This window comes from Blastocystis sp. subtype 4, assembly GCF_000743755.1.
Source record: "Blastocystis sp. subtype 4 strain WR1 chromosome Unknown seqid_0300, whole genome shotgun sequence".
Lineage (NCBI taxonomy): Eukaryota > Bigyra > Opalinata > Blastocystidae > Blastocystis > Blastocystis sp. subtype 4.
Window position 1 is genome coordinate 1 of NW_014569247.1, and position 12,027 is coordinate 12,027.

The 12,027-nt window shown below is 42.8% G+C and overlaps 9 protein-coding genes across 9 annotated transcripts; 4 read left to right on the forward strand and 5 right to left on the reverse strand.

Annotated features, from left to right (window-relative positions):
* On the reverse strand, positions 1 to 617 carry JH06_5771 (hypothetical protein; the record flags this gene model as incomplete). Its single annotated transcript, XM_014670262.1, has 2 exons — positions 1 to 508; positions 539 to 617. Coding segments are annotated over 2 exons (587 nt in total), but the record flags the coding sequence as incomplete, so codon positions are not given.
* An 8-nt stretch (positions 618 to 625) lies between these two features.
* On the reverse strand, positions 626 to 956 carry JH06_4121 (hypothetical protein; the record flags this gene model as incomplete). The annotated part of the gene is made up of 2 exons (XM_014670263.1): positions 626 to 819; positions 863 to 956. 2 exons carry the CDS (start codon positions 954 to 956, stop codon positions 626 to 628), a joined length of 288 nt encoding a protein of 95 aa, XP_014525749.1.
* Positions 957 to 1,323: 367 nt separating this feature from the next.
* JH06_4122 (DNA replication factor C complex subunit 2) lies at positions 1,324 to 2,493 on the forward strand (the record flags this gene model as incomplete). The annotated part of the gene is made up of 8 exons (XM_014670264.1): positions 1,324 to 1,362; positions 1,397 to 1,483; positions 1,515 to 1,621; positions 1,653 to 1,754; positions 1,785 to 1,896; positions 1,925 to 2,243; positions 2,273 to 2,361; positions 2,392 to 2,493. The coding sequence occupies 8 exons, from the start codon at positions 1,324 to 1,326 to the stop codon at positions 2,491 to 2,493; spliced, it is 957 nt and encodes a 318-aa protein (XP_014525750.1).
* A 457-nt stretch (positions 2,494 to 2,950) lies between these two features.
* Positions 2,951 to 4,436, forward strand: JH06_4123 (mannosyl-oligosaccharide -alpha-mannosidase; the record flags this gene model as incomplete). Its single annotated transcript, XM_014670265.1, has 6 exons — positions 2,951 to 2,970; positions 3,002 to 3,421; positions 3,451 to 3,556; positions 3,585 to 3,698; positions 3,727 to 3,950; positions 3,980 to 4,436. 6 exons carry the CDS (start codon positions 2,951 to 2,953, stop codon positions 4,434 to 4,436), a joined length of 1,341 nt encoding a protein of 446 aa, XP_014525751.1.
* Positions 4,437 to 4,526: 90 nt separating this feature from the next.
* JH06_4124 (hypothetical protein) lies at positions 4,527 to 6,318 on the forward strand (the record flags this gene model as incomplete). Its single annotated transcript, XM_014670266.1, has 9 exons — positions 4,527 to 4,749; positions 4,781 to 4,860; positions 4,893 to 4,942; positions 4,975 to 5,164; positions 5,195 to 5,290; positions 5,320 to 5,398; positions 5,430 to 5,675; positions 5,706 to 6,133; positions 6,166 to 6,318. 9 exons carry the CDS (start codon positions 4,527 to 4,529, stop codon positions 6,316 to 6,318), a joined length of 1,545 nt encoding a protein of 514 aa, XP_014525752.1.
* A 264-nt stretch (positions 6,319 to 6,582) lies between these two features.
* JH06_4125 (hypothetical protein) lies at positions 6,583 to 7,576 on the reverse strand (the record flags this gene model as incomplete). The annotated part of the gene is made up of 2 exons (XM_014670267.1): positions 6,583 to 7,403; positions 7,435 to 7,576. 2 exons carry the CDS (start codon positions 7,574 to 7,576, stop codon positions 6,583 to 6,585), a joined length of 963 nt encoding a protein of 320 aa, XP_014525753.1.
* A 167-nt stretch (positions 7,577 to 7,743) lies between these two features.
* JH06_4126 (hypothetical protein) lies at positions 7,744 to 8,293 on the forward strand (the record flags this gene model as incomplete). The annotated part of the gene is made up of 4 exons (XM_014670268.1): positions 7,744 to 7,777; positions 7,810 to 7,888; positions 7,920 to 8,088; positions 8,120 to 8,293. The coding sequence occupies 4 exons, from the start codon at positions 7,744 to 7,746 to the stop codon at positions 8,291 to 8,293; spliced, it is 456 nt and encodes a 151-aa protein (XP_014525754.1).
* On the reverse strand, positions 8,267 to 11,336 carry JH06_4127 (hypothetical protein; the record flags this gene model as incomplete). The annotated part of the gene is made up of 11 exons (XM_014670269.1): positions 8,267 to 8,812; positions 8,845 to 9,098; positions 9,129 to 9,579; positions 9,610 to 9,690; positions 9,721 to 9,885; positions 9,917 to 10,033; positions 10,064 to 10,162; positions 10,192 to 10,653; positions 10,682 to 10,798; positions 10,830 to 11,246; positions 11,277 to 11,336. 11 exons carry the CDS (start codon positions 11,334 to 11,336, stop codon positions 8,267 to 8,269), a joined length of 2,769 nt encoding a protein of 922 aa, XP_014525755.1.
* Positions 11,337 to 11,457: 121 nt separating this feature from the next.
* On the reverse strand, positions 11,458 to 11,824 carry JH06_4128 (hypothetical protein; the record flags this gene model as incomplete). The annotated part of the gene is made up of 3 exons (XM_014670270.1): positions 11,458 to 11,657; positions 11,716 to 11,746; positions 11,780 to 11,824. 3 exons carry the CDS (start codon positions 11,822 to 11,824, stop codon positions 11,458 to 11,460), a joined length of 276 nt encoding a protein of 91 aa, XP_014525756.1.
* Between the last annotated feature and the right edge of the window lie 203 nt (positions 11,825 to 12,027).

Consider the following 12,027-nt stretch of genomic DNA (forward strand, 5'->3'; position numbering starts at 1 on the left):
GCATCCTTACGCATACGTTCATTGGCTCCAGAATCGCTCATGATGTTCAGTAGCAGAGAATCGGAAGTGAGATACACACGATTGTTCGAGCGAGCAATGGTAGCAGCAATATCCTTTGCTGTGTTAATACGACGTAGTTCAATGAAACCAGGATTGTTTTCCATAGCCTCTCCAATCAGTCGGGCAGAGGTGGCTTCTCCCTCAGCACGAATAATTGTAGATTTCTTGTCCTGTTTGGCCTGTTCCACCACATACTTGGCACGTTCAGCTTCCTGTTGAGCAACCTGCTTGGCTTCAACAGCATTTGTGAACTCACGACCGAAAGCCAGATCAATGATAGCCACATCATCAATAACAATTCCAAACTCACGACCTCGCTCAATCAGATTACGCTGGATAAGACGACTCACTTGTTCTCGCTGGGTTAGAAGAGCGGAGGCATTGAACTGAGCTACCACCTGCTTCAGCACTTCATTCACAATAGATGGCATCACACGCTCGTTCCAGTCTATGCATCAACTTTCACTCGTTCCCTCACTCAATCCAAGGGCTTTGTATGTGGTTGGGAGCAATTCTACATCGGGATGACACAGAACTCGAAGCGAAATATTGACCATCTGTAGATCTATCCCATTACAACTCCTTCCCTCCTATTACCTCGAGTTCCAGTCAACGAAGACATCGTTCTTGGCTGAGTACGGATATCGTATCTGTAAACACGCTGGAACCAAGGGACGAGAAAATGGGTTCCTTCAGGAATAACCTTGTTTTGAATACCTCCAATACGATTGTAAATAATACCACGATGACCAGAATCAACTATACAAACGATGAGAAAGGGAAAAGACAATTCTTCACTTACTATTGTACAACGACTCATAACCGGCCCATCCGACTAATCCGCAGGCAATTCCCCACTTCAGAACCTTTCCGGTGATAGCAAGTGCATTCGACATCTATTCAAGGTGAGACCACCGTACATGATGGGATATTCCAGGTACATTCCATTCCAATCCCTACTTTTCCTTATTGTCCAGTCCTTAGAGCAATTATCGCAAAAGTAGAAAGGGAGTAGTTGTTAAAGGATTCTTGATTATCAAGAATTCACACCACTTTACCATAGTATCCATCGATAGATGTCCCTCTTTCACTCCATAGGATACAGAATACTCCTATGAGGAGATCTGATGATTAATAAGGATTAGAACTGTTCCACAGTATACAACTCCAGGTGATATCCATTTCAAATCAGGAATGTAGCTTGGTAGATGCTTTGTGAAATAGATTCCCATCAAAACAAACCACACTTCTCTAATCACGACTATGGATCAACCGTGGATTGAGAAGTACAGACCCCAGAAAGTACATAAAACGAATCTAAGTGCTAATTTCGTAGTTGTCTGAGATTGTGGGAAATGAGGACTCTATAGAGCGATTGCAGATTATTGCAAAGCGAGGCAATCTTCCACATATCCTTCTTGCAGTATTCTCTGTTGATGAGGAGTTTATAATAGGGACCTCCTGGAACCGGAAAAACAACGAGTATTATCTGCTTAGCGAAAGAGATGTTGGGCGATGCGTACAAAAGCGCTGTTATCGAGTTAAATGCATCAGATGATCGGTACTTTCGGTTTTCTTATCTGAAATGATAGAGGAATTGATGTCGTGCGTGAAAAGATCAAGCTATTTGCTCAAAAGAAGGTGAGTTTGGGAGAAGGTCAACACAAGTTGGTTATTCTAGATGAAGCTGATAGGTGATTGCTCCTTGACGTCCTCATCTGTAGCATGACTCCAGCTGCTCAGCAGGCTCTCCGTCGTATTATGGAGTTGTATTCTGCGACAACTCGCTTTGCCCTGGCTTGTAACATTTCGTCCAAGATTATCGAACCAATTCAAGTAGATGTAGTGTGGTAGAATGACTCAGAGTCGTTGTGCTATTCTTCGCTATAGTCGTCTTCGGGATGGTGAAATCTTATCACGTCTACTGTACATCTGTGAGCACGAAAAGGTGAAATATACGAACGATGGTCTGGAGGCCTTGTTGTTCTGTAGTGATGGCGATTTGCGTATGGCTGTAAACAGCTTGCAGGCAACGGCCAGTGGTTTTGATGTTGTAAATAGTGAAAACGTATTGAAGGTGTGTGACCAGCCTCCTCCTGCTGTTGCTCAGCAGATCGTGTCGTCTTGTGCGAAAGGAGACATTGAAGGCGGAAGGGCTGGGATGAATAAACTGTGGGATGACGGTAGGTTGTCGTAGTTGATGCGAATGTAGGTTACTCTGCTTCGGATATTATGGGCACTCTGTTCAAGGTAACGAAAGATTCACAAATTCCAGAGGCTCTCCGACTTGAATTTTTGCGGGTGGGAAACGCGGTTGAAGTGTAAGAATAGGAAATTGGCTTATGTTCTGTTCGTCTGGCTGAGGGATTGACGTCCTTGTTACAGCTCCTGGGAGTTGTTGCAAAGTTATGTGAACTTGCTGTTAAGAAATAACCTGTTTGTTGCCATTCATTTCCATCTTGGATCGCCTTTGGTTCCTATAGTTATACTTGGACCAATAATTGTGTTCAAAACCGGAAATGCAATATCGTCTGCTGTGGTTTCTTCTCGTTATTTTTTTCGTTGCAGGAGTGTGTTACTCCAGTTCAAATGACAAGTATCTCATGGATTACGGTATTATTATCAGATATGAGATGAATGTCTCTGTTGACAATTCCCCTGAGATTCCGTTATCATCTGAAATCGGTAATAGACTCGACATAATACTTATCTAGATCATCTGGAGGACTATCTTGAATCTCTTACCGTATTTTCCAAGACAGAGTTTGTTCAAGGTATTTCCCATGACTACCGTTCATCTCTAGGACTGTACAAATCTAAACTCCCCGCCGAACTTAAAACGCGATACCAAGAGATCAATGAACGTAGAGCGGAGGATATTCGAGCAAATATGAAATGGGCATGGTCTCAGTATGTTGGAAACTGTTGATTTCACTTGTAGGTATTCCCAAAACGCTCTTGGTAGCGATGAGATTCGCCCCATTTCGGGTACTCCTTATCAGTACTGGGGAGGATTGGGTATGATGGTTGTTGAGAGTACTGATACGTTATGGATCATGAAGCTTGAAAAAGAGTACCAACAAGCTTTGGCTTGGATTCAGGCAGAACTTCGATTTGACCTCAATCATTTCACTTCGGTATTTGAGACCATCATTCGCATGGTTGGAGGACTTCTCAGTGGATATGCCCTTACTCAAGACCCTGTCTATCTGCAGAAAGCTGAGGACCTCGCTGATCGATTGATGGCAAGCTATGAGGGTCTCCTGAATCATCCCAATGTGAATCTTGCCACAGGCGCTGGGAGTCAAGTGGAAAAGAAGAGTAGTTTGGCTGAAATCGCCACGAATTATGTGGAGTTTATGTATACAACGATAATGATTGTTGTTCTAGATATCTGTCGCAAATCACGGGGAATCCTAAGTATCGGGAGAAGGCCGAATCGATTATTGAATTCCTAGATGGAGTGACCAAGAAGAAAGGTCTCTTACCACTTGAAGTAATCGTGGAATATAGCTGATAGCTAGTATCAGATCATGAATGGAGCGTCAGTGCACAGTGCTGTTACCATGGGGAACCGTGCTGATAGTTTCTACGAATATCTTCTTAAAGGATGGTTATTAACAGGAAAGAAAGATGAGGTAGTTGAATGGACACAATGTGATGTAGAGACTACGTCGAATGTATCAAGATGCCCTTCATGGAATGTACTCGTTACTGTTAACTGAATCAACCCAAGATCATATTCTGTATCTTGGCGAGTATCATGCCTCTCATAGAACGAATACGATGCATCATCTATCTTGCTTCCTTCCTGGAGTATTGATTCTGGGAGCCGAGGAAGGCATATCTGATACACCTGAGCAAGATCGTGTGACAGCTTATCGCTTAATGTAGAATCAGGAGATGGATTCTCTTGTAGGCACACCTGTTATCTTATGTATAATACCACTCTCAGCGGTCTGGCTTCCGAAGTATACACATTTATGGATTCTTCTGTGAACAATACGTCGTTTCAGGAATCATTCAATCCTCTATATAATGATATGAGAGTATCTGGTCTTACCAAGTACCTTCTTCGACCAGAAACAGTGGAAAGTTTGTATGTAATGTATGTCAAGACCAAGAATCCAATATTCCGTGAATGGGGCTGGAAGATTTGGACTACGATCAAAGAGAAGTGTAAGGCTCCGTATGGATTTGCAGATTACTCTGGAGTCAACCAGGTTCATGGAAGGATTGATGACCGCGCTGAAACTTGGTTCTATTCGGAGACTATGAAGTATCTGTATCTTCTCTTCTCGGAATCCGGAGAATCCTACCTAGACAACTACGTTTTCAATACCGAAGCACATCCGATTCCTCGTCAAACAAAGTAAATACATATTCTTGTTTCTTACATACGGCTGCTAAGAATTCATAATAACCGTTCTCCTCGGTTTTTATAACATTCGTTGCTATCATAGAACATGAACCCCGAAAGCCCACCTGCAGAAGTCCCGAAGACTTCTGAATCGGTGGAAAATACGATGGGATATGATCCATGTCCTGTATGTAAAGCTATTCAAAACATCGAATCGAAATTCTGGATCGGTTGTGATGAATGTGGTTTGTGGTACCATGATGTCTGCGAAGGTCTCACTGCTCCATTTAATGAAGAAACGTATATTTGCTGTAGCTGTCGCAAGAAACGTTGAATTGGACGATGTTCTTTAACTTCTAGGAAACCTACCTGTTCCTGCTAAAGTACCGCCGATTAAGACCAAGAGTGGACTATCTGGGGAAGAATCCACAGAAAAGAATGTATGAAATGACGTAGTTTGTGATCATTCTAGAAACGACGTGGAAGAAAAAAGAAGGAGTCAGTTCAACATCACGAAAAGATGTGAGTTTCTGAAGACGAGAAATAATCTTTAGTCAGACCAGGCAAGTTGCTTCCACATTTAAAAGTTCTATTCCTGCATTTCCGACTATTGGCGACGATGTGAAGGCCTTTGGAGGATATGACTATTGTTCTGTATATAAGAAGTCCCAAGACATCGATGAGAATGTAATAACCCAGTATCAGAAGAAGGAGTTTATACCAAATCGTCGTTTGTTTTGGAAGGTCCAGTTCAGACTGCTTCTTCATCTCTAGAGATATCAAAAGGAAATTAAGATGGAGACCAAAGCCATTGGAGAGGATGTCTTAGCCGATCCTCTAAAACAGCGGGCTCATTTACTGTCACTATCGGTACAGATCGATGTATAACTTGATTCTAGCACAAGCATCCTGAAGTGGACGAATTGAGCGCAATTAGTCGATACATCATCGCCAAGCGAGCTGATATCGAAGTGGAGCGTCTGAATTGAATTCATTTCTTCATATGTAGATGACCCCCAAGATACAAAGGAGGAGGAAGAGAAGATACAAACTCCCCAACCAGTACCCCCTCAGACACCTGTGATTGATGTCAACCATCCCACCCCATCTTCCGGTTATAATCAGTACTTGTCCTCCGAGTCTTTTAACCTCTCTACTCCAACCAAAATGCCCTCATTGTCATCTCCTGATGGGCCTCCTCTCCAGCCAGCGACAAGGTCCTCGAGTGTTCAGCGCAAGTCTCGCTTTGATCTAAGTAGGTCTCGTACTCCTTTCTCATATAAAGCGCCTTCCAGTAAACCTGATCACTTTCCGTACAACAATGTGTCTTCTACTGTTTCTCCTGTTCACCCGAGCGCAGAGCCGAGATCGATACCAGATGTTGCAGCCATGACGCAACCATCTGAGAGGCCTCCATCCTTATCAGCTTCAGGGAACGGGAGTTTTGATTTATCACATGGACGCGCTAGTTACAGTCGCAGTAGCAGTCGCAGTGACCGAGGTCATGGATCACATTACAGTCGTAGTAGCAGTCGATCTCGAAGTGGGTATCGACGAGGCAGTCTGAGTCGTGATCACTCGCGACGATCGAGTCGTAGTTATAGTTACAGTAGTCATTCCAACTCCCGATCTCGCAGTAATTCTCATAGTCGGAGCAGTCGTAGTCGAAGTTATAGTCGTTCCCGCAGTCGAAATAGTTCGGGATATCGGGATGTAGTGTATTGAAGTTTTGTTTCATAGTCTAGCGCTCCAGAGATCGTTACTCTAGGTATTATAACTCGCCATCTCGTTATTACGATAAATATCGTGATGAGCGAGGATATTCAAATTACCGATCGTTACATCAAGATAATTATCGAAGTTGGGGTTACTCTCGTGATGGGAGTCGTTATTACTAGAATCGGTTTCATTTATGTGGGTTGTTTGTTTTCATTAATTGACTTGGATTGTTTCAGAATAAATAGATGTTGAGATTAATTCATATGAATTGAATATGGATTTACAATTAATAATCCCAATTAGTACTTTACCCCACACTGTTATCCAAACAATTCAGATCAATTAATTCTATTCGATCCAAAAGCATTTTTGATTCTTAGGAATTATCTCTTTGGTAACACCACCACTCTGTTTCTAACAAACAATCACCAAAAATGGACTCTTTACAACGCAACTCTTCTACGTTTATTCCAAACTCGACATCTGTAATTACAGAACCATATCGTAATCTGCTTTACAGATAAGCCTGTCTCATTTGAAAGAACGGTTTTCTCCCGCTTAGAACAATACGGATAAAGCAAATGAGAATTCACCCAATTCTTAAGGATTCTTAGAGCACGCGGTTCAAACGGTCGAGATCTCGTTTTCTTGAATTCGTTAGCCGCTTTAGATAATTGGCGAGCTCCTTTCTTAATATAGTACTCAGGAGCCTTAGACGGAATAGAGATACAAATTGACTCCTCACTACTAGGTTTAGAAACAGATTGATTTTCACAAAAGGGCCGACATCCATCTTCATGGAACAAAACAGAGTTCATGGAGTGTTCCATATCCAATTCAGGAACACTGACATTGTTAGAGACATTGCAACCAATAGACAAATCATTATGCGATTCCAAACAATTCGCACCATACAAACTTTCATCAACAGATAGGGGTACAAGAATACTTATAACATCATTCGTAGAACCATTATCAGAATCACTCAAAGGAATAACAGGACTTGGACTAACATTCTCAGTAACACTAGGGATAGACAACGGGAGTGCTTGATTCGATGAAGCGTATGCTTCGTTGGTACAAGACAAACTGGACACACAATAGATAGGGGAACCATAAAACAAATTGTTGGTTTTTTGAACATCATCTCCCTTCTCCTTATACCACAACCCGTCCATATTCGCATTACCAAACTTAACATTTGCTATAGGATTCGGGTTCTTAGTCTCCATGTATCCATCTTCTGTGGTAGGAGTCTCTGGGACTACATATCAAAGGAGACGATAGACACTTACGGAAGCTGCTTCCCCAGAAGGTTCCACAAGGGATCCCAACACTACTTTCAGAACAACAAAACTGTCGACCTCCTCCACCTGAATTGTACACCAACATATTAGTACAAGGGAGGGCAGTCTTTGGATAGATTTTTCTATGCATTGACTGATTTAGTGGTACAAATAATGAGCCTATGAAATATTGATAAGTGAAACTTCCTACCGTGGGAAAACCACGTACTCCCAAGGCTGCCTGACTGTTGCTAAGATTCATCTTTTCAGAGAAGAAAGGACAAGTGTTCACATTTCCTTGTCGCTATTGCTAAAACCATGAATTATCAACATCCAGAACGGTGTGTATTCAGTAATAAGTGAGTAAAAGCTGCTGATATGTAGTTGGCAACATCCCGTATAAGGCCACATATGACCAAGTCCTCTCTCTTATGCAATCTATTGGACCTGTGTACAATCTTGAGTGTGGAATTCGGAAAACGCCTAACATCTAGTTTGAAAAAGGATGATGCAACGGGTCTGAATACTGGAATTGGTTTCTGCGAGTTCTATGACAAACAAACTGCTGACGAGGCAAGAAAGATGAATAACAAGAAGAGTATCAACGGTCGTGCTATTCGTATCGATAACCCTGATGGTGGAAAGAAAGGAACTGCTGCTGTGGTAAGTTTTCGAGGGTGTTCATGAAGAATAGATTCCCCAGAGCTTTAGTGGTGTTTTAACGCGTGAGGAGGCGCACCGTCTGCTTATCAATGTTCAAAACCTCGTAAAGAGTGACCCAGAGAAAGCAGCAACAATCCTAACGGCTAATCCCAGTATTGTCAATTGTCTCGAAGAACTCCTACGAATCAACAAGTTGATGCAATAGTCTATGTAGAATAAGTACAACTGTTTCGAACAAACAACAACATTTCACTTTCTTTGATACAATCACATCCTCCTCTCCTGCTACTCCTCTCGTTCTCATTCGTTTTCTCACCTTCATTTCCTCCAAGGATCCTTCATCATCATCGCCTGGAACGAACTCATCCGCCACTTCTTCCATCTCCAGATGAGCTCGCATCTCCTGCGCTGCACGGGCTCTCGAACGCGTCAAGAAAGGACTGCTAGCCTCTTCAGGCTCTTCCTCGTATTCCTGTTGCAGGAAGTTAGCTGCATATTCCGTGAAGTCCGTAGGTACAGAACCTCCTGGGTGGGAGAGGTCATGAGGCGACCCTACGTACCAGAACTGCACAGTTCCTGTAACCTCGTCAGGTCGACAATTGAGGTCCTGGTGGTACTCCATACGGAAGAGTAACAGACGAGAATCACCCATCACACGTAAGACATTATTACGATACAGTTTGGGACGAATACCTCCTTGTTGACGCATATATGCATGTAACGCCTATAATGAAACTCCTCTCATAACCATACTACTAACTGGGTAGCCATAACATCATTCATGATTGTTTGGAGATGACGTACACATCCACTCACCACACGATCAACAGTATACAACATATAGCCATTTGTACCCACCAATTGACGACAACGATTTTCAAAGAGTTGATTGGTCAGTTCACCTCGTAATAATTGAATAAGAGCATCCATCAAATAGATATGACGCTCCAACTTGGAAGGAACAGCTGAGTCCATCAATCCATCCCGATTCGTATCAATCGCTCGTTCCACTATGAATCAATTCTTGACAGCATATCTACCGGCGTGAGCTGTCATGTTTTGTTCTGTATACAGATCGGAATCACACAATGTTTTGCTGTGGAGAATCCTCGTATACAAGATACAATAGAGTCGATAGAATGTATACATGGGAGTACTTCCAAAGATACATTCGCAATCCTCACCCAATACACTCTCTATGGATAACACCAAGCCTATTGTGTCACCTTCACACTCCACTTGAACTGGGACTTCCTCTTCATTTGCTTGATGAGAGGATTCTGAAGGAATAACAGGTGTTGTGTCTTCTTCCTCCTCGCTAGATCTGTCATCAGCTGCTTCCACAAGCAAATCTTTCCTAGGAAGTTTCATGACTGTTTCACCAATAGTAACATCATACAATTTTGATTGCGGGTCATAGGCAGCAATCACTCCGCTACCATGAGGAGTTGACACATGTGTTGCCACTGCATACTGTACACCCGAGTTCTCCTATCTGTCAATGTTTCATATCTTTTCTACCAATTCAGCTGAAGCAATATATCCAGGAGTCAGTTTGAACATTCGAATCACTAGTTCCGATAACAGTGAACGGAAGCGTTCCTTCTACTTATTTCAATAAATCAATCCTACCATATCAGCCTTGCCAAGTTGTCTCTTTGCTGCTACTAGCAACAGACGCAATACTTGCTTATGAACCACCACATCCGAGAAGGTAACAGAAAGAGCACAAGGACCCTCGTCATATGCAATGTCCATACTATCGATCCCTGCTTCGTGATGAACTCCTGCCAATTCCTAACGATAGTACTCTCAACATTCACTCTACCTTCAATTCATCCACCAGGACCTTGGTAGTGATAGTCTTCTTGTCACTTTGACGGAAATAGAAACTGCGGTGATCCAGTGACAGATAATAATTCGCCTTTTGGATCTCGCGACAGCGCTATGAATCAGAAAGAATCTCTAGACACACTTCATTGAGAATCACCTTCTCTTCTGACCACTGCTGGAGTTTGGCTTGGAGTCGTTTCAGGATTCGCGGGATACAGCCTCGTGGGTTCAGCTGTAGTAACTACACTCAAAACATGTCACCATCAGTACCTTGATGACTTCAAGATCAGCTCCGTTGTGGGCATACACTCGGCGAATCGCAGCCACTTGCACGGCGGAGAGAGCATCTTCCTTCAGACGTACAGCGCCAGAGAGATCGGATTCTTCTAATTCCTTCTGAAGCATCTCCAACTGAGCAATAGCTGAACGAGTGGTCTCCAGAATCACATCAGCCTCAAAACGATCATCCTCACACCGGAAGAGAGCATCTTCATATTGATTCCGTCGCATATGCTTGGATGTTACTCCTCCAATATCCCTTACATTGAAGCTAAAGTCTTCTGATCCAATTGTCTGAGACACCAAATTATCATTCAAAACCAAACTATCTGCATAGCTGCGCTGGGAACCTACACGTCGCGGTACTTGAGGAGGCAGTTCATGATAGGAGGGGGTAGGTCCAGGACAGGCATGAATCTGTTCCCATGTGGGGAGTGATGAAGGTCGCGACATCTATATGAGACTGAGTTCACATGAATACCGCTTCTTCACTAATTCCCTTGTGAGCAAGATAGGCACGGAGTTGGGAAAGAACAGGATGACGTAGATGCAGTAAATCTGTAAGCGATGTGAAGAGCTCGGTAAGTGACAATACATCCTAACATCTTATCATTCTCTTCTTCGCATACTCGATTGAACAGATCAAGCAACTGTAGGAACTGGCGGTATGTGACCTCCGAAGTGATCTCCCGTCGGCATCGTTCAAAGAATCGTCTCTCACTGGTGGGCAGTGAGTCTTCCTCGACATCCTCTTCTTCATAACCATGACGGCGACGCGAAGGAGCCGTTCCCGATGCAGGAGTGGGAGGAGATGCTGTACGTCGAGAAGTGCGAGAAGTGCGACGACGACTAGCAGGAACATATTCCGCTTGTACTGGCATCTCATACTGCGAACGATAAGGTGGATATGGTTCTTCTGTTTTGACAGGTGGAATAGGCTGGTTCATTTGATTAATCATCACTAATGCTCCACTTTGATATTCCTTTGGAAGGAACATGACGAAACGTTGAATAAGATCATCATGACCGTGGAACAAATCAACGATCTACTTTTAACTACACAATTTAAATCCCACCTGCTTCATCACATCCTTAATATCCTTTTGTTTTGTCTGATACTCTTGAAGAATGGCCATAAATCGATTATACGTGGAATTGTTGTCATTTGCAAATCTCGTTTTGATCATTGACACGTACTGTGTCGCAATCTGCTGCTCGTTTTGAAATTCGCTACAGTTCACACACTGGCAATTCGTATTACATAGACATACCGTCATAGGGATTTGCAGGTGTAGCAATTGCTGGTTGAAGTGGTTGTGGCTTTGTCAAGTCAATACCACAGTCTGGAGGAAGAAACTGTGCAAACTTCCTTAACAAGTCAACATGACCTTCAAACAGCTTTTGAATTCGCGTTATGATTGCTCCATCTCCAATTCTAGAACGAGTAAGTCCGATGCCTTTATTCCTACCCCTTTTCCTTTAATTCAATCATGATGGCAAGAAAATCCTTGTAACGTTCCTCATCGCTGCTGAAGCGCGTTTTGATCTAAACTCGATAAGAATTCGCATCTATCGTCACTTCATTCATAAACGAAAGCGCATCTTCGACACGAGGTTGTTCCATCTTGCTAGATTCTGAAACTATCTCTAAAAACACTTAACAAGTTTTTTCAAGCAATTATCCATATTAATTCCAAACAAACAACAATCTAAAATGATACTACTGAGTGTAGTAACTTTACCCACTTAATCGACCTCTTCAATATGAGGACCATCATCTTCCTGAGGAGCGCTAGGAGCACTTCCAGTAGCACCTCCATAAGGCAT